Raw genomic sequence first — 22,620 nt, 5'->3', positions numbered from 1 at the left:
TGTAAGTCAACAGTTGCATATATATGTAGTATACTGGATTATGTAAACTTATTATGACTTATTTTGATCACCTCTGTCATTTACATAAGCGCATACACTACCAATAGAGCTGAAACATACAGTTTGTTTGAATTACATTAATTTTCACTCTGTACTATTAAGTAAATTTAGTATGTGTGAAAGGACTAATTTCACAATCAAAATACTAGTAGTATAGTCTAATGTTGCTATTTTTATTATATATTTTTTACTTAATACATTACTATGTTTTCAATTTTAAGTTTTTCAACTTCATTGATGTACATAACCAAAGAAGAAATGTAATATTTTCTTTACGGTGTCAATAAAGCACTTATTCTATTCTATTCTATTCATACATGTAATAGCTCACCTGAAAACCTGAATCAAGCTACCCCCCCTCTCCCCCCTCCCTCTCCCCAAAATCATATCCATATATCTGTTTGTCAATAAATCTCAGTAAGTAGCATTTTGACCTCGATCCCAGGGAGGGTTGATTCATTATAAACCCCAGGAAGTATCTGAAATCTGGTCTTACTTACTGTAGAATGAGTCTGCAGAACTACTTCTATGCAATTGTTGATAATCAAATCAATTATTAATAATTATCGATCCAGTTTTCAGACAAACTCTGTTACTGTTATTTGAGAAAATTAGTATCATTTTTGGTAACTTTATACACAATTCAAATAACCCTTGGATGTTGTAAAATGTAAATGTTTATAAATATAGACTCAAAATCAATTGAGGGAGGTTGTCATTTGTTTTTAGGGTGCGCATTTAATATCAGCTTCCTTGTAACTGGGTGAAAGGTTTTTAACTGTCAATTTGAATTTATAAATGTTATTTACATATTAAATTAACCGTTAAGGTAATCTGAAATAAGTGTAATACATTTTTTTTCCATCAAAGATATGTCCATATTTGAAATTTACTATGCTTTCCATTGTATTTTTGAATGTTTCCAGATTCGACGTAGAAGTAAAGCGAATCTTGCCAAGCTAGAAGAGGGAGATGAAATAGTTGCAATTAACGGTAAAAGTTGTGAAGGCATAACACGTGATGGAGCAATGACATATATAGACAATGCAAATGAAACTCTGGATGTTGAAATTTTAAGGTGAGTAAAATGATTTACTGTTTTCAAGACAACAGAAATTTTCAAGATTTTCACAACCTGATCTGAGTCTTTCCTTTATCCCCTAGAATTAATTATATTATATTATTTTTAAGAAAAAAAACTAATTTTTAATTTAAAAAAATTTGTTTTTCGTAATTGTATTTCATTCTTTGCTGCTATTTACTGAAAGAAGCATTTCTAAAGATGCAATAAAGTTATTGTTATTATTATGATGCGGAATCCAAAGTCATGAAAAGTCTGTCAGAAATATACCTAAATGTACAGAAATGATATGTACAATCTTCTCAAAGCAAACAAATTTGATAATCTTCTGGAATTTGTGAGATATATAATTACTTGTAATTCACTTGAAACTAATTTTGGATTTGTTGATATAATGAAAGCTAGAATTATTTAAAAATTAGTAACAATTATTGCTCATGAGAGAGGGCTGTGAAAAATTGACTTGAATTGAAAACAGGTTTGTTATAATAAACTTATTGGAAATCCTTGTAACAGTTCATTAATCTGGCGTCTTTGAATCATGATTGTAAAGTAAATAGTCCTTGACTAATTCTATTCTGGACAGCATTCCATAGAATTATTTCCTATCACATTGTCACATCTATCTTAGCGCTGCTGGCAATCTCAATTACTGGTAGGTAAATGTCAAACTTCAAATCGACAACACAGTCAGGGATTTGTTTGTATCAATCCTATGCGATGTGCATGTATGGTTATTTCTAGACGGGGGATCTCATTTCATTGTAGTTCTTGTGTCACGTTGTAATATTCATATTGGTACTATTGATTGATCACAATTATGTAACGCTGTTTGGAACTTTTTTATTAATCAGGCTTAGGTTGAACCATTATTTCTGTCAGGGGGGGTCTAAGAATGACCTGTTACTGTAGAATAATTTATTTTCGCTTGGAATTCATTTTCGTTATTTTCGCTGAAACCAGCGAATATACTTTTTTTCCTATATTTCACACTCAACTCCAAAAATCAGTGAAAATAAATTCCATACAAAACATCCAAAAAGTCTTTTCAGCGAAAATAAAGTATTTTACAGTACATACAATTGGCACACAAGCTACTTTAAGATAAAAAAAGTACATAATAATTAAAAGAAAGATGATAATAATCTGTCATAACCTAGTCCCCCCCCCCCCTCCATAATGCTGTCTTACCCGTTGTAGGGTATACATCAATACTAGAAACCTATGTTTACCACCGGTACACACCTGTTAAACCACTTGTGATGAGAGTACTGTTATTTTGTGTGCAGTAAACTTCGACTTTTCATCAAAACATTCTCTACATTGTTAATATATAACGTGTCCTTCTCCCTGAACATTGACATTTTGCATGGAATGTACACAGTGTTATGACCATAGAGTCTTCCTAACTATTAACCACCCAGTGACCTTTCAGTAAGTTATGCTTCTAAAAGCAACTGATAATCCCATTTAAGTTTAAAAGAAATTATACTCGCTCAGACGCTATCATTACAAATTATTTTTTGGAAAAATAAGAATAATTTAAACAAAAAAAAAGTGAGAAGATTATGTTTGGCATGTATTTTAAGTCATGTAAGAGAACAGCTGTCTAGGGGTTAACAAAAATGAATCTTTCCATAGTAGATATCAACATAAATAAATCTGCCAGCTGTCTAAGTGTCAACAAAATGAATCTTTCCATAGTAGATATCAATATAAATAAATCTGCCAGCTGTCTAGGTGTGAAAAAAAATGAATCTTACCATTGTAGATATCAATATAAATAAATCTGCCAGCTGTCTAGGTGTCAACAAAAAATGAATCTTTCCATAGTAGATATCAACATAAATAAATCTGCCAGCTGTCTAAGTGTCAACAAAATGAATCTTTCCATAGTAGATATCAACATAAATGAATCTGCCAGCTGTCTAGGTGTCAAAAAAAATGAATCTTTCCATTGTAGATATCAACATAAATAAATCTGCCAGCTGTCTAGGTGTCAACAAAATGAATCTTTCCATTGTAGATATCAACATAAATAAATCTGCCAGCTGTCTAGGTGTCAACAAAATGAATCTTTCCATAGTAGATATCAACATAAATGAATCTGCCAGCTGTCTAGGTGTCAACAAAATGAATCTTTCCATAGTAGATATCAATATAAATAAATCTGCCAGCTGTCTAGGTGTCAAAAAAAATGAATCTTTCCATTGTAGATATCAACATAAATAAATCTGCCAGCTGTCTAGGTGTCAACAAAATGAATCTTTCCATAGTAGATATCAACATAAATGAATCTGCCAGCTGTCTAGGTGTCAAAAAAAATGAATCTTTCCATTGTAGATATCAACATAAATAAATCTGCCAGCTGTCTAGGTGTCAACAAAATGAATCTTTCCATAGTAGATATCAACATAAATGAATCTGCCAGCTGTCTAGGTGTCAACAAAATGAATCTTTCCATAGTAGATATCAATATAAATAAATCTGCCAGCTGTCTAGGTGTCAACAAAATGAATCTTTCCATAGTAGATATCAACATAAATGAATCTGCCAGCTGTCTAGGTGTCAACAAAATGAATCTTTCCATAGTAGATATCAATATAAATAAATCTGCCAGCTGTCTAGGTGTCAACAAAATGAATCTTTCCATAGTAGATATCAATATAAATAAATCTGCCAGCTGTCTAGGTGTCAAAAAAAATGAATCTTTCCATAGTAGATATCAACATAAATAAATCTGCCAGCTGTCTAGGTGTCAACAAAATGAATCTTTCCATAGTAGATATCAATATAAATAAATCTGCCAGCTGTCTAGGTGTCAAAAAAAATGAATCTTTCCATTGTAGATATCAACATAAATAAATCTGACAGCTGTCTAGGTGTCAACAAAATGAATCTTTCCATAGTAGATATCAACATAAATGAATCTGCCAGCTGTCTAGGTGTCAACAAAATGAATCTTTCCATAGTAGATATCAATATAAATAAATCTGCCAGCTGTCTAGGTGTCAACAAAATGAATCTTTCCATAGTAGATATCAACATAAATGAATCTGCCAGCTGTCTAGGTGTCAACAAAATGAATCTTTCCATAGTAGATATCAATATAAATAAATCTGACAGCTGTCTAGGTGTCAACAAAATGAATCTTTCCATAGTAGATATCAACATAAATGAATCTGCCAGCTGTCTAGGTGTCAAAAAAAATGAATCTTTCCATTGTAGATATCAACATAAATAAATCTGCCAGCTGTCTAGGTGTCAACAAAATGAATCTTTCCATAGTAGATATCAACATAAATGAATCTGCCAGCTGTCTAGGTGTCAACAAAATGAATCTTTCCATAGTAGATATCAACATAAATGAATCTGACAGCTGTCTAGGTGTCAACAAAATGAATCTTTCCATTGTAGATATCAACATAAATGAATCTGACAGCTGTCTAGGTGTCAACAAAATGAATCTTTCCATTGTAGATATCAACATAAATGAATCTGACAGCTGTCTAGGTGTCAACAAAATGAATCTTTCCATTGTAGATATCAACATAAATGAATCTGCCAGCTGTCTAGGTGTCAACAAAATGAATCTTTCCATTGTAGATATCAACATAAATGAATCTGACAGCTGTCTAGGTGTCAACAAAATGAATCTTTCCATTGTAGATATCAACATAAATGAATCTGCCAGCTGTCTAGGTGTCAACAAAATGAATCTTTCCATTGTAGATATCAACATAAATAAATCTGACAGCTGTCTAGGTGTCAATTAAATGAATCTTTCCATAGTAGATATCAATATAAATGAATCTGCCAGCTGTCTAGGTGTCAACAAAATGAATCTTTCCATAGTAGATATCAACATAAATAAATCTGACAGCTGTCTAGGTGTCAACAAAAATGAATTTTCATTTGTATATTTTTTCATGTGTGTATTCGTTTTGTGCTACAAGTCACCTCAGAATTGCATGGATAGTATATATGGCCTTTCAGTTGTCCAGCTCAGCTGTCTAGCTGTCTAGGTGTCAACAAAAATGAATCCTTTCAGTTGTCCAGCTGTCTAGGTGTCAACAAAAATGAATCCTTTCAGTTGTCTAGCTGTCCAGGTGTCAACAAAAATGAATCTTTTCAGTTGTCCGGCTGTCTTGGTGTCAACAAAAATGAATTAATTCTGTTGTCCAGCTCAGCTGTCTAGGTGTCAACAAAAATGAATCATCTTTTCAGTTGTCCGGCTGTCTTGGTGTCAACAAAAATGAATTCATTCTGTTGTCCAGCTGTCTAGGTGTCAACAAAAATGAATCTTTTCAGTTGTCCGGCTGTCTTGGTGTCAACAAAAATGAATTCATTCTGTTGTCCAGCTGTCTAGGTGATGTTTACATGTGCATATTTCGAGTGAACAAATGATATGGGTTTTTTATTTGGTACAAATACAGCCATTTTGGTTCAGTATATATTGCATGGATTAAAAATACAAATTAAATAAAACTAGATGACGCAGTCTGGATTTCAGTTTTGTTTTATAGTGGATACTTTCAACCCCTATGTTAAAACAGTAAAAAAAAACATAACAAAAACAGAGGTAACCAGATTAAGCAGTTAAGGTTTGAGTTTTGTTTTTTTCGATCAATACAATCGCATAGAAAACAAAAACATACAAAAGTGTTAGGTGTGAATAACATGGTAATGAGTTGAATGGTTACCACGGTAACACCAATCACACAAACTATATTAAAAGTTCTTGAGATAGACTGTTCACCTAGCAGTATTCATTACCATGGCAACTCATTTTTTTTTTTTGATATTATTCTTCACATGGTCTAAACATTTGAAATGTTGTTGTAGAATACTTTATTTTAGCTGGAAATAATTTTGGCTGAGAAGACTTTTTGGGTGTTTTGTATGGAACTTATTTTTAATAAGTTTTGACAAGTTGAATTTAAAATAAAGGTATATTCACTAGATTTTATTTTCACTGAATCAGCCCTTCAGCAAAAATAGCGAAAATAAAATCCAAGTGAAAATACAGTATTTTACAGTAATTCTCGAAGCCATTTTTAGCCATCCCACTTTGATCTCAAAATCTCATATTTTTAGAGTTCCATTTTTTTTGTAGCAGAAGATTAAATATTTTGAATTTGCTGAAACTAAAATATCACTCATAAAATAAATTTTACAAAATACATTTTGCATACATTTCATAAAATAAATTTTATTCACTCAGTAAAATTAGAAGCAACTTTTTTTGTACTTTCACAAAAAGTACCAGGATATAAGACCTCAAAAGGTCAGCAGTTATCGTATCTTCTTGGGTTAACGAAAAATGCAATTATTTTTAAAGAATGTATTAAACACTTTGATAGTCGATTATCTATTTGTTTGACCCTCCTCTGAAATGACATTTTGTTTAAACGATTATTCATCTATCAGAAAGTTGCTTAGCTGATAATGTTACTCTTTGTGGTATATGAAGTTATCGCATAAATACCACGAAGTCTGCTTGATGTATAATATGCCAAGACACTGTAATGTAAACAACGTGGCGGGAATCTGTAAAATTTTGTTTTCAAAATCTATGAAACGTACGTTTGGATATTGTACATTTCTTTAAAATTTCTGTACCAAATATAGAAATATTGCATAAAATCCAACTTGTGAGATCTTTTCTTCTTTTATTTATTTTTATAACATCGGTATGTAGATAGATGCCTGACCTGAAAATAGACTGGTTTCGATGTCAGTTCTAGTACGTCATCAAAGGAGACTAGATCTGCAGTCTTATTAATTCTACTTTGTAGCTTTATATGTTGTTGTAATAATACGACAAATATGCATTTGACTTTTTTAAGGGGGCTGTTTCATAGATTTCATAAAATTCTGAAATTTTGTGTTGGTCGGTTGGTGGTTGTGAATTCCTCATGACCAGTAATCTACATTTTGATCTAATCATACAGAATGCTAAAATTTTTAATTTCTTTTTTTGTAAATTTTTTTTATTTTTGACTAAAATTGAATTTATATACCACTGCAATACACTTTAAACAAATATTACAAATTTTAAATGTTTTTTGTAGACTCAAGCTATGTGACAGTTTTCTAAGATGGCTTAAGTTCGCAGTGACATCATTTGGCGCTGACAGGGTCATCAGCACGTTTTGTTAAAATTCAATTACTTTGAAGTATTTTTGAAACCAGGATATGTCTAGAAAACAGAAAAACGTGTATAAAGGTCAAAGGTCATTGCCCACATAATTTTTAATAAAAAAACTTGTGTGTCTATCCAGCATATGTAATCCCCAAGATATGTAAGAAAAACAAACTATCGCATCACTATTATAACTTTATTTCCCAGGAGTTAAATTTGATGATAAACAGCAATGATGAACATAAATGAAACTGAAAAAGGCAGACAAGTTTTTGTATGTGTATATTTAAGTATGCACATGCAATTTGTTACAAGTTCATTAGGACACCGGGCATGTCAGGATGGTTTTCATGACTTTTATTTTTAATGTTGGCTGTATTTTTCTTCTTGACCAGAATGCGACAGTTAATTTTTGGATGTGCAACCAGGATTCAATTTCGCATCTTTTTTTGCGCTGAGGATCCTGTTCCACATGAGTTCCGTTTGCGAATCAAAGTAATGAGCAATGATATTACAGAATGGCATGGATGTGTGGATGTTCAATTGAGTAACAGATCATATTCAAATTCAGATCATATTCAAATTACGTGTAATAAATTCCTGCAAAGAAAACAGTAGATAAAAATACTCTTAGATGAATCCTTACCAGTTCTTCCTCTGACTAGTATTTCTGGAAATGTAATTTTGTCAGAATATTTTAACCTTTTCACCACCAGTCTTTCTCACCCAAATTTTTCTGCACTTTCTTCTCATATTCTTCAATATTTCTGGAAATGAATCCTAATTTTGAAGCCAACAGATAAAATTTGAGTCAATTTTCAGTTTTTACTCAAAAACTTTGGCTATTTTTGTTCCAATTGTCTGAAGGAAAGTGCAGACTATAAACAGGACTATTTTGTGAATTTTTTCATAAAAAGAGGGAACTTGTGGTGAAAAGGTTAAGATTATCTTGCAATTCAAATGATTTCAAATTAAGATCTCCAACAAGTATCACACCAGTTGTGGAGTTTCGCTTCTTATAAATTTTTACCTGAAATTGAACAATTAGTTTGCACTGACAACAAAATATTATTCATTTAATGAAATACTCACCTAAGTTATTCTATTTAATGTGTACATGTACATCAAATTCATGTGCGCATATATGTGTAGTTCATTATTTTATCAAATGTGATTTGTCTGTGACAAAAACTAAATGTAAATAACTCATAGTTCAAATAAATAAATGGAAATTCAAATACTCCTTTACAAATTGTTTATTAAAATGTAATATTATAACAATTATAGAGCCTAATGAATATTCCAACTAGTCTAAAGAATAAATAATTATGTTAAATTCACAAAAGGTGCAATTAATGTTTGCCAGTTATTTATTAATTCAAGTTATAGTCACCACTTGTGGTAAAATAAGAATAATATTGATAAACCTTGTGGTTATTTTTACAAAATATTTTCAGAAAATGATAAACAAGACCCCCCAAGTAAGAAAACATTTTGTGTTGGTTTGACACAAGTATTTTGTACGGTTGCCGTTAGCAATCTGTTTAGATATGAATGGCCTCAGTACATTCAACTTTGTGCAGATTTTTTGATGAGTAACTATTATGCTTAAAAAAGTTTCTAAAATAGATTTTGTAGTTTCAGATATCACACTTTTACCAAGCCGACTCAATAACATTAATGTTTTATTAAATGTCAAAAAACTGTAAACTTGATAATAATGTTTTTAAATTTTTTTTATTGACACAAATATACTAAAATTATTCAATTTAGGTGTGATTATTATTAGTCCCTGTGTTGGGCCTTTGATACATGATCGTGTGATGGTAAGTTACTGATTTCATTTAAAATAGAACTGTTCATTTTTTCAACATTCCAATATCATTCTTTACTCCTGTATGTTAGTATGTATTTATTTCCTCCAATAAGCAAACACTGCAGGAAGAAATACAATATTGTTGTCATGGAAACCACTTTCACATGACACTGTTTAAGTGCAGATGCAAAACAAATCATATCCCCATAATGAATAATAAAACAAAAAGATTTATATTGAAATTGTTTTGACAACCAGTACAGACTAGTAATTGATGCATGTCGAAGAAATTTGATGAAAAAAACAACAACTTAATACATCCCCGGAAAGTTGTTTTCCCGGATATTATATCCATTTTTATATCATAAAAATTCAAAAAGTATTTCAAGTGTTCAATCAATCTCGCTGACTTCCTGTTCTCAATAACTACTGGAAAAAAACAAATGCTCCAAAATAATATGGAAATTAAAACAATATATACTGGATCTTTGAGCACCAGATATGAACTTTTGTTACAATTCAAAAGATAAACAAATTCTGATTAAGACAAATGAAAATTATGTTTACTTTTTTGAATATAATTAAATAAATTATAGAAAAATGAACGAATAAATATAGAAAAAATACAGAAAAATCTGAAAAAAATTGTCATCAAAACTTGGGCTGGAATTATTATTGTAAATCATTCAATATTTTCTGTTAGAAAGATAATTTAATAATGATTGTGAAGGGAAATTTTCGCAAAAGTTGTTGAGGCTATAATGCTTTTAGGACCCAGTGAAGTTTAACTGGTACAAAATTATGTGATTTTCACTGAATCTTGATATTAAAACAAAATTAAAAATCTATACAGTGTAATGGCATTCAATATTTTTTTTAGGCACTCTATGGTCACGCTCTACTGTTACAAATTAATAACATTTTTTTATTTGTATTTCAAATTATTTACAAAAACTGCATCAACATGTTTACAAGGTCACTACACTGATGGTCAGTCTTGTAGGACAAACAATATATTACCAAGCTTATGGTAATATTTTTCAATTTGTTTGTGTACCGTAAAATCTGTATTAGAAGCCGCATTCCTAATAGAAGTCGCACCCATTTTTTTTAAACATTTGAAAACCAAAAATTCATCATTTCTCATACGTGTAGATGCTCTAATACAGATTTTACAGTACTTTATTTTTCAGTACTTGTTTATGTAATTTTATGATAACACTTCACATAGGTGACCTTCTATGGTTTGTGTTTTATGCACACCATATGGTATTTCATGAAGTTCCACTCTCACAAAAACAGCTGACAAAATGGCAGCTATGTTTAGGGCACATCAGTAATTATTAGGCGGGGGTGGGGTGGGGTGGGTCAGTTGTTAATAAATAAAGATATGCAGAAACATATGAATCAATATCTGCATAACAATGATTTCATTGTATTTATTAATTTGTTGCTACCCTTTTACATCAGGAGCTCGCTAATAAGTAATTAGGAGCTGCAATAAAATTACCGGGAAGAACCAAATACTATATAAATGGAAACAGACAAATTTAAAACTTGAAAAAAATACAAAAAATTAATCTTTTAAAACTTAAAGAAAATACATTATATAATATTTTTTAAACTACATATACAAAAAATTAATCTTTAAAACTTAAAGAAAATATTGGATATGAATTTAATCTACATAATCTTTTCTATAATCCATGTCATCAATAAGAAATCTTTTCATAACTCTATCAATTTCTTCACATATCTCATAATTGTAATGCTGAGTGTTATCGCTTAAAAGGAAACATAATAATGCTTTACCCTTCGTAATATCTTTGTAAAGATTTGCTTCACCATTTCTACATAGGATATGACTAAAATTTTTCATCATATTTTCTCTATGTTTGTAGCTTTCATACCTTTCTTGCAATGTGGACATGTACATTCACTGTTCACATCAATGAATATGTGACAGTTTGACTGTCATAGTTAAGAAGTCCACCCATTTATTGTCTGATTTGTCAGCTCTATTACTCTGATGTCTTGATATACTGTGATTAATTGAGTTGTGTTAAAAGTAAATTGTTGATGCCGTACTTTACCCACACTCAGTAGATAAATAAGCAGTACTTTGGCTTTCGTAGACCTCTGCTGACTGACCCTTTGTGAGAGTTTCACTGTTAAATATTAAAGTCTTGGAATGTCCTAGCTGTGGACTATATTGTCAGTAATAACAACAAAAATGACACATTCTAATGAATTGAAAATCCTTGGCCTGTAAGTGATATGTCACTCCTCAAAAAATCTAACAAATAAATTAAATAACAACAAAATGTCATGAAAATCCCCCAAATTATACTATTTATTTATTTACTTGCTTGCTCATTCAAGTGCAGTAATGTGATTGGATTGTGATAATTGTATTTATTAGACACAACACTGTTTCCAAAGAGATCAGTAGTTAGGTCACTAAAGTTACATGACAAGAACAAAATACGGGTAACAAAACAAAAATAATTGAAAGAAAATGAAAATTTTCTCTCTTTATATCACGATTTGATGTTGCTGCCTTGTGGAAAAAGATTTTAAAAACTTTAGTCTTGTAGAAAAACCTTTTAATAAATTTAGTCTGTTTCAGTAATTATGTCATTTTCATTCATTATAAAAATAAATTTTGTTTTCTGGTCTTGATTCATAGAACCAGGGTTGAATTGGAAGCTTCTTCATATCGTTGTTGTCTTTGCTACTTATAAATGTGACAAGATATAATGAAGTGGTATTATTTTTTTATTTCCATTTCATCGCACAATTCATAAAGAGTTTATAAACCTAAACTGGTCATGTTCTTGTACATGAAATCTTTAAGCTGTCTAGCCATAATACACTACTTATTTCAATACGAATAATCTGAAGACAAGCACGGCGCTCTAGCAGACAGCTTAACACATAGTCCCATCTGTTTCCGCAGGTCATGGCAAATAAAGCTCACATTGTCCTCTTATTGTATTTACCTGTGTCCCACTATCTTTACCATAGTAATGCGTTTCTGTGCATAGTTGTTTGTGTTTCATATGGAATTTGTTCTGCTTGGGTAGATTCCTTTGAGGTGACTGATGAGTTGGTGCCATAGTTCAGCCCATATATAGGTTTTTTAAGCACTATACTGAATGTAGTGGTGGTGGATTTGTTCTTATTGTCTTCTATTGTACTTTTCAAAATAACTAGACTGGGATGTATCAAATTTCATTGACAGATTTAGTCTTTGGCAAATAGTTTTTCTAAAATTAGACGTTGTAACATGCAGTCTAGTTTAAAACCCCTACAATACTGTGCAATTTGTTAATATAATTAGACACAAAATAAAAAGGGGTTTAATTTTCTAAAAACCCGTTTTTGGAATGAATATATACATTTGGTGTTTATAGGGTCCATAGTACCGATAGTATCTATCGTTAGGGAAAATACATGAACTAGGGAGTTTTGTTTCACCTAGCTTCCATTCCAATTTCTCGGCCAGATGTGGACACATTCTGGGAAGCCTTGAAAATTTTCTTTGTGATATTGGTTGTAGAAAAATAAATCTGTAATTTATTCAGGAACTAATTAAAATAGTAACAATATAATTTGTGATAAACTTATAAAATTTAAAAACTTTTATAATTTTCTGAAATGTTTTTTAGTCTGTCTAAATACATCAAAAGGTTACCCACTGAGGTGATATGTTAGGTTACAAGGAACCAGCTAGGATCGGAGTTGATTTTTTGTTTGTCTGTTTTTTGTTTACATGTACACATCCTGTATATGTCAACAATTCCCTATATGCAAAAAATTATTCTAGCTTACAAAATATAAAACCCCCCAAAAATTTTAATTTAGTGCTACTAAATTTATCAGCTTTTAATTTTAAACAAAACGTATATTTAAATGTATAACAATTTTCATAAAACATTTTTAATTTGATCCACAGTTGTTGTCATAGAAACCAACATATTCTGATAGAGAAATAGATAGTTGTTTTAGAAATTTATTTATAATTTGTTACATAACTTTATTTAATATTTGGCACACAGTCTCCATTGTACAACCAGAAAATGAAAAATATTAACACCTTGATCACTGGACTCTTTTTCTTTGACAAAATTTCAAACATCTATGGTCATTTGTCACTAGGGGGCGCTGTTCATAAATAATATACCATTTTTACCTATTTTTACTTTATTTCACTGTATTGATGTAACTATTTTCTGTGGTTTTGAAGGCCATCATTTTATTTTCACACCAAACATGTTGGGTGCAACGTATAATTTCTTTGTTTATTTTAGACCAAATTGACCCATCTTTAGACTCCATATGTTATCATTGTGTTTTAGCTAATGCATTCATTCCACTTTGTCTTTAACCCTTTGATCGCCATTGTCAACCTTTGGCACCATCTACAAAATAATTTTGTAATCTGCTCTTTCCCACATGGAATGTGAAAATATTTGCATTGAATTTTGGGTGAGAAAAAGTGTTAGTTAGGACCACACAATAAGTAGGGTGGGAGTAGATTTAGGACTGGATCTGTTGCTTCAGTTGTCCACGTGGTAGACATCCAAGATTAAGTTACATTACACGAGACACCATACAAGAAAATGTACGAGACACCGAATAACTAATTTATACAGTAGAAAAGATTATATATATGCAAACATCACTTGAAGCACAACAACTTTCTCTTTTTACTTCAATCTTTCCACCACAGGACTTTCTCGCCCAACTTTGTCCACACTTTCTTTTTTATATTCTCCAATATTTTTAGATATGAACTCTAATTTTGGAGCCGACAGACAAAATTTGAATCAATTTTCAGTTTTTACTTAAACAATTTGGCTATTTTTGTTCCAATCTTCGGAAGGAAAATGCAAACTATAAACGGGACTATTTTGTGAACTGGTGATGTAAAGGTTGAAACAAAAACATTCATACCATTCATTTTTAATTGAGATTTATACTACTCATTTTTAACAGTGGGTTATATCACTACTATTATTACTAGAGGCTTATAGCATTCATTGCCTTATTCCCATTGTTGTGTTGCTTGTTTTAAGATAGTGGACAACATTTCATTAAATTGACTAAGACTCAGATACAGTATTTCTTCTATTAGTAGCGCATCTATAGTTTATTCTTGAATAAGTAGATATCACATTTGAAAAAATATGGAAAAGCTTATACAGGGTTATTTAGATAAAATTGTAATAGCACTTGACGGGTTAATCAAAGATCAATTTAAAAAAAAAAAAAAATTCTTTTATTTTTACTTGCAGACGAGAAACAAATAACAACTTATCTGGTATACAGAGTAGTACACCAGTCAAAGCTCCGGCCATGGCACCAGTTACAGTTACACATGCTGAAGGTATAGTAGGCAATCATTTACATCCCCCATCTCTGATTTATGTGTAGTTTCTATGGTAACCAAATTGGATTGGTCTTATCACATGGTATTGTGACGAGGTTGATGAAATGCATAGCATATATTACCTGATATTCATTTTATGGTGGCCAATAAAAAAAATCTTTATATTTATTTTTTGGCTAGGTCAATATTAAAGAAATATTTGAGTTTATAATTAAATTCAACAAGAATTAGTGCAAATGCTTGTGTTTGAACTGCTAAGCGTCTCTAGTCTGCTTACAGTACACACCTACTTTGAATAAATTCTTTTTTTTAGCTTTTTAGATTTGTTGGAACCACCTACATTTTCATTTTTTCCCTCCTACTTAAAAACAAGTCCACATCACTGCAATTTGTGTTAACACTGACATAAATAGGGGTGACAGATACCTGAAATTTATAAATATGTTACCAATGTGATCGTAAAACTTTAACTTAACAACCACTTTGTTCATGATAATTGCAACAACAGCATGACAGATTTATGGTGTTAAACAATGATGACCTCTGGCCACTTGAGCTGAACTGTATAGACAAATTGTATTTCATTGAAATTCACAAAGTTGAGAATTAGAAATAATGACAGCAGACTACATTTCTTATCAGTTTCAGATTTGTTTGTTTGAATAACTCGGATGATTTATGCTTTAAGGATTGTTGTTTGCGGAAAATATTTTCAAACAGTGTTGGTGTTTTGTTTTAACAACTTCAATGCATGTATTGCTTTATTTTTAGCAGATTTACATCGCTTACATACATGTATGAATAACAAGACCAACAACTGTGTTGCAATGTGCTGAATCAAATCATTTTACAATGCCCTCATTTGACCAGTTTTTATGATCTTTTGTTTTTTTCCCAATTAAAATATCCTCCTTGAATGTGTTCAAATAATATACTGTAAAATACTTTATATTAGCTGGAATTAATTTTTGCTGAAAAGACTTTTTAGGTGTTTTGTATGGAATTCATTTTCACTGATTTTTGATGAGTTGAATGTTAAATATCGGGAAAAAAGGTATATTCGCTGGATTTTAATTTGACTTAGCAAAAACAGCGAAAATTAGTTCCAAGTGAAAATAAAGTATTTTGCAGTAACGCTTTGATCTTGCTAATAATTCTCAACAATTGTTCCCCTGTGTGAGGAAGGTAGGTTAAATTTAATGCATGATGAACATTACAGGGGTGTCAGTGAGAAGACGGAGACAGGAAAGATCCACTACTACAAAAGACGGTCATGTGATCACAGAGAATATCACTGAAACTATAACTGAGAATCACCATGGCGACAAGGAACAAAACAAAACACGTCAAGAATTTACTCATAATATACCAACCAGATCTGAAAGCTCACTAACCAATGGTAAATAATCATAACTAACCATAACTATATTACCAAGAATGTTACACGTAATGTATTTTTACGTATTTGCATGTGTCTATATATTTACTCACTAATTCTACATGATGGCTACTGCATGACATAATGCAAGTTTCAATAAAACTAACGTCTTCACACAGGGCAAGTCCGAATATTGTATACACAATTTAGTTTACATAAAATTGATACATCGATTTATAGTGAAATCTTGAATAGTGAATCTCCATCCATCCTTCATGTGAAAGACTGATCACTGTAAGATATAAGGACAAATAAATCTAAATTCTGCAATGATTAACCGCTGTCAGTAATAACATCCGATGCAGATTGGCAAGTTATTAGCATATTCTCAAATTATCTGTGAGAGCAAAGCATACACTGAAACAATAGCAGGTACTGATGGCTTGAAACCAACTTATGAGCTTATTGATGTGAATATAAATTAAAACAACACCATTGACGCTTATTTGTTCATCTCATTTGCATATGTAAATAATAGCATTCACAGTTCATGATCATAAGCAGGAAAATGAACTTGCTTCTCAGTGCACACACTCCCCACCCCCCTTTCATGTGCAGTATATTGAATTTTTATTTTTATTTTTTGCATATTGTGTCAGTCGTATTGTTGAAATGTGCACAGATTGTGAATACAACGCTTAGTGTAAACAAGCAAATGATGTCACCATGGCAATAATAATAAATTGTCTTAATTGTCTTAAGTCTCGAATTATCTTAATTTTATTTTTAAAAACTTTGTACTTCAACATGATTAATTTATTCACAATCACAGCCGTATATCGATATTCATGGCTTAATTGCTATTTTTCACTAAAAAATAATTCTAAAAATTTCAAAAACCTTATTTTTAATTGTTTTCTGTAGGCAGTACCCCAGGCACACTCCAGTTCAAGTTTCAAGCTCCGCAATTTAATCCTATGAGCATACCTGTTGGACCACCACCAAAAACTGGAGTATGGTCACCAGGTAGCCAACAACAATCAGAACGCCGCCAGACAACCACTACTACGTACCATGACACCCCAGATCGCCGCCAATCGACCACTACAACAACTATCACCACAAGCCACTCAACACCTCAAGAAAAAACGCCAATGCAGGCTACACATTCTACAACTAGGGTGATTCAACCTATGGGCACATGGCAACCAAATAAAGCAAGTACACCCAGACATGAAGAGATTGAAATAACGTTAACTCCGGGAATCAGACATGAAATCAAGCTTCCAGAATCTCCAATCACACCCATCTCCATGGTTACATCACCTCAGACTCAACAAATGCCAGAAGAAGATAAATCGAATCCCAGTATTTTAGATGACCCAAGTCTTATTCTTGCCGGAATGGGTCCAGGACGGGAAGAATCAAACATTGAATCGAAGAAAAAAAGCAAATCAAAAAGTGAGTGATATTATTATTAAATATAACAATTTTACTAATTTTAACAATTGCAGTTGATTATTTATTCGGAAATTTGAAGAACCTAAAAACAGGTTTTTGCATTGTACATTTGAACCAAACATGATGACCACCACCATCATGGAGTTACTGTCATCACCAGCCTTGCTGGTGGTTAGAATGGCCACCACTAATCCAGAAAACAATAGAGGATGAAAATGGCCAGCAGCTACTCGCAAACAAAAAAGATGAGAGTGGCCATCACCAACCTGGCAGACAATAAAGGGTTGAAAGTGGCCATCACCAAACTGGCAGACAATGAGGGGTTGAGAGTGGCCATCACCAACCTGGCAGACAATAAGGGGTTGAGAGTGGCCATCACCAACCTGGCAGACAATAAGGGGTTGAGAGTGGCCATCACCAAGCTGGTAGACAATAATAAGGGGTTGAAAGTGGCCATCACCAACCTGGCAGACAATAAGGGGTTGAAAGTGGCCATCACCAACCTGGCAGACAATAAGGGGTTGAGAGTGGCCATCACCAACCTGGCAGACAATAAGGGGTTGAGAGTGGCCATCACCAAACTGGCAGACAATAAGGGGTTGAGAGTGGCCATCACCAACCTGGCAGACAATGAGGGGTTGAGAGTGGCCATCACCAAGCTGGTAGACAATAATAAGGGGTTGAAAGTGGCCATCACCAACCTGGCAGACAATAAGGGGTTGAAAGTGGCCATCACCAACCTGGCAGACAATAAGGGGTTGAGAGTGGCCATCACCAACCTGGCAGACAATAAGGGGTTAAGAGTGGCCATCACCAAGCTGGCAGACAATAAGGGGTTGAGAGTGGCCATCACCAACCTGGCAGACAATAAGGGGTTGAAAGTGGCCGTCACCTACCTGGCAGACAATAAGGCGTTGAAAGTGGCCATCACCAAACTGGCAGACAATAAGTTTAAGGGTGGCCACAACTGACATAGCTGGCAATAAGGGTGAATTCTTGAGCTGTCACTTCATAATTATTACTATTTTGTATTCTATTGAGTGAAAAATATTCCTAATGAATTGATTTTAGAACAATTCCTCCTATAACTATTTTTTTTTCTTACAGTTCATGGGCAGCGACCATTTTCCTATGCTGGTTACAGCAATGTGGAGGATGAGGATGATGTGTTTGCCAGTGTTGATGACCAGAAACGAATATGTAAAAAGATTTCTGACTTGTTGATGTTCCCAACCAACAAACAAGCCAAAGGTGCCAAAATGTTCATGAAAAGAAGAAAGAAATCAGCCAAGTGGACTAAAGAGGGCATGGGTACAAGACATGTTGATGAATACGAGTCTATGCCAGAGTTATATCAACCTACAACGCCCGTTACTCCGTTCAATCCACTGACTCCGCAGCCACCTCCACCACCGCCACCGATGCCTCCTATGCCTAACAATATTGATGAAGATGATCCGTCGCGGCTTCTATTTCAATTTCATATTCCTAACATAAATACGCGCAAAACGACACCAGTCACTCCTAAAGCACCCCGTACAATTACAATAGAACCAACAAACTTTAATATTAACCTGCGAGACCCGCAAAAGTGTGCGCATACTGCCGTTAGTCCTAATTTGTGCAGCATGTTGGCACAAGACTTGAAATCAGCTGGTGGGCGAGCTTCTCAGATGTTTGCGAAGAGACAAAAACGAGTTGAAAAATTTGTAACGGATGAGTCAAATGTGAAAGTTCCTCAAGTAATCGCGACAGAAGTTGATAATGCCCCAGGTGGTGCTATTAAAGTAACACTTAAAGGAATATCGAGTGAAATGCCATCTGAAAAAAGACCAGTAGTAGCGAAACATAAAACGCCCTGGGAAGCTGCGATGGAATCACCGTACGGAGCAGTGGATGGTGCCTTTGACCATATTGACACTGGACCAATGAAAGTGCAGGTAAACATACCAAAGAATATGGTAAAAAAGAATGCACCAGCATCAACTACCATGGCAACGGGAATGGCTCAACCACCAGTGTCATGGACAGCATCCTCTGTTTCACCAATGAAAGAGAACGTCAAAATATCGCCTGTGCCCCAAATACGCCCCAAATTTAAAGCTTCCACACCAGTGTCTGAGAGTGAGCAAGGCAATACTTTCAAACCGTTTGAAGCAAATTATAACCGAAAGCCTCGAGGTTGGTCACCGGTCGGTGGCACAAACCGATCAGCTTCTCCCGCAACATCTGATGTGTCGGCTACATCAGATACGCGATCCTTGCCATCTTCATTTACTGACTTCAATCCTAAACCTAGAGCCTGGGCGTCACCAAGCAACGAATCAGCAGCATCTTACGGTTTTCAGCCCGTTAGTTCCTCTATGATGGAAAGCGAAGACTTGTAAAATGGAGGATGTATTGCTGAGTGTAGTTGGTATGGTAACGATTAGATAATGGATGGATTTTCTACTATTGAAGATTTCGTGTTTTTGAAATTCATGCATTTTGAAGTAGTAGACTGAAATCCAAATGTTGCAGAAATAGCAATTATTGTGATAAGCCAGAAAAAAAAGATAAATAAATAAAAATCAATAATGTTGACATGAAGATCTGCACGTTATGTGCACTGTGTAAAATTGCTTTCAGTTAATACTGAAAGATATGGTCTCGAGTTTAACCCGATGAATTATCTGAACTCCTATTGGTTCAAATTCAGACACAATACAGATTGTGTGGATTTTAACCCAATGAGGGTGAGCCTTACAAACCAGCGCTGGTTAAATAACCCTCTAGAAGTCAAAGACGGCAAAATTGTTGTCCGACATCTAGATTTTTTTTGCAGCAACTCAAATGATTGTGTTTTATGGAAACATGCACTAAAACCGATTTGAAATAAAAGTATGTTTTATAACTATATGTACAAAATGTATATAGTATGTGCGTAGATTGAAACTTAAATAGGTTTTAGAAATGATTCTAAAAACCTGGTTGATACTGCCAAGTAGACATTTCTTGTAAATCTGTATGTATTTAAAGATGCATCATTACGATAACTCAATTGGGGTTAAAATAAGCAAATTTCTTAACAAATTGCTTATGTTTTAGTCTCAATGATTATTTCAAGTTTTATTTCCTTTGAATTTATTTTAAATGTATTTCTCCTCATTTTTATACCAAAGTAACAAACAATCGGATACCGTGCTGATAACAATTCCACCATCATTTTCATTACACTGAATTTTGCAACCATGTTTCATTCATTTATTTTAGTAAATATGAATGTTTCAGTTTTTGTTGATACTGACATGAAAAATCTTCAGAACGTTTTGTCGTTGATAATGTAGTGTATATTCACTGGTGCAATAGTATTTTACTCTGTTTTATAATGTGCTGTTCTATTCGTATTTATATTTTGTATTTAATTTATCGTAGATTGTAGTTGTCTTTGTATTTCATGCTGACTAATGGCTACAAATTAGAAAGTTGTGTCAAAAAAAGGACAAAAAAAATATTAAAAAAATTATTTTGACTCCCCTGTGTTGGCAAGGTGACAGCTTTGTTGAAGCAGCGTTCGTGTGTACGGTTGGCTGGTGTATATTCTAGGGTTAAGCCACCATTGCAGTTATTGTAGTAGACATTTTTGCTTTTTTTTCAGTTTAATTCTACCTGTAATGAAGCAATCTTATGTCTGGGTGTAAACGTAGTTTAGAAGGGCTGTGTTCTGTTTTAGAAATGAACTGAATTATGGATTGTTTTCTATTAGTATTTTATTTTGAATACTCACACATTTGAAATGAGCGTGCATACATATATTAAGTTTTCACAATCATGAAAATCAAGTTTTAAAATATAATTGATTTTTTTGAGCTGCTGGAATGCATGGGAGTGTGAATTGGCCCAGTTAATAATAATTACTTAATGTCTTGCAAGGAATTGTGGGATATGGGACAGACTAATTTGAAAAGGGTGGTGCACAATGATATTTGGATAAGTATATACCATTATCTGGAGATGTTTTTCCGAATATCATATGGGGAAGACCAGATAATGCATCTGGAAGACTCTAGTGACAATTCTCAGTTGGTTTTCATCGCAAAATGTATGGACCCCCTCAGACAGAAATGTAAACTGCACCCCTCCTAATCAAAATGACTTGACCCAATATACACAGTTCACATAAAGTGCAGCAAAACAGACCTGCTCAAATTGCAACTTGTAATAATATGTAGTATTAATCTCATGTCCAGGTCTCCATCTGATCAATTAACATGTGGTAAAGCACTGCCCAGTGAGTGCTGTTAAAGGTTGTGCTGTCACAACTTACATTGAGTCAGTGGTACAAACTAAATTGTACAAAAGTTATAGATATGTGCTAGAACCTAGCATAGGATCATAGTCGAATAATCTACAGCAGTTTGATCAGATTTCTAAAATACTCGTGTTTACAACTTCCAATAACTTGTGACAGCACGCCTTTAAGATATGATTCCACCATACTTGAGATGAGATTGAGTATTTTAAAAATTGTCACTCAATGATTTGATAACTGATGTAAGGATGACTTTTGCAATCATTTGGACAGTTTATAAAATGTTACTATTTTCAAACCTGGTACTTTAGTGAAGTTTTTAAATGCATAGTAAATAAATGACTTTTACCTACTCGAGTTGTTGTGTGTGCTCTATTGGTTGTGACCTCTGACCTTGAACTGGTTTTGACACCCTCCCCCCCATCAAAAACAAATTTTGTTTAATTTGGTACACAGATTTGTGCCATGGCTTTAAATTAGCCAATGAGCTACAAGATCAGTACATTGTACAAGTACATTGATTGGCCAAGAACTATCATGTGACTATGATTCACCTTTACACCACCAGTTCTCTCTTTTGATCATAAATTTACAAAATAGTCCAGTTTGTAGTCTGCACTTTCCTTCAGAAAATTGGGACAAAAATAGCCAAATTTTTTGAGTACAAACTGAAAATTCATTCAAATTTTGTCTGTTGGCTCCAAAAGTAGTGTTCATTTTCAGAAATATTGAAGAATATAAGAAAAAAGTACAGACAAATTTGGGCGAGAAAGTCTGGTGGCGAAAAGGTTAATCTAATTTGTAACGCTCACTTTAATTCCATAGTTCACTCTAACCAAGATCTACAAAGATTTGGATATTCTCAGTATATTTTAATAGGTAGAGTGCCTCCTATAACTTTTATTTTCTGGTAATCCTTTTCCCCAAATATGATTTTTTTATTTTTCTTCTGCAATTCAATTCAAAGATGCATGACTACATCCAGTAGGCCAG

The 22,620-nt window shown here is 33.0% G+C and overlaps 1 protein-coding gene across 2 annotated transcripts in view; it reads left to right on the top strand.

Moving 5' to 3' along the window:
* LOC100374712 (uncharacterized) overlaps nucleotides 1-21,979 on the top strand; it is a 32,499-nt gene extending 10,520 nt beyond the window's left edge. The window contains exons 2-6 of one of the 2 annotated variants that reach the window (XM_006812516.3): nucleotides 987-1,138; nucleotides 14,403-14,494; nucleotides 15,717-15,896; nucleotides 16,800-17,336; nucleotides 18,444-21,979. In XM_006812516.3, coding sequence (XP_006812579.1) covers nucleotides 987-1,138; nucleotides 14,403-14,494; nucleotides 15,717-15,896; nucleotides 16,800-17,336; nucleotides 18,444-19,723 — 2,241 coding nt within the window. In that variant the 3' untranslated portion in view covers nucleotides 19,724-21,979. The remainder of the gene's footprint in view (nucleotides 1-986; nucleotides 1,139-14,402; nucleotides 14,495-15,716; nucleotides 15,897-16,799; nucleotides 17,337-18,443) is intronic. The other variant, XM_078014417.2, reaches the window with a different exon arrangement.
* The last annotated feature ends 641 nt before the right edge of the window (nucleotides 21,980-22,620 follow it).

Source organism: Saccoglossus kowalevskii, chromosome 19 (assembly GCF_978046115.1).
Source record: "Saccoglossus kowalevskii chromosome 19, keSacKowa6.1, whole genome shotgun sequence".
Classification (NCBI taxonomy): domain Eukaryota; kingdom Metazoa; phylum Hemichordata; class Enteropneusta; family Harrimaniidae; genus Saccoglossus; species Saccoglossus kowalevskii.
The sequence above is the reverse complement of the archived record's forward strand: the minus strand, read 5'-3'. Positions and strand labels throughout refer to the sequence as shown.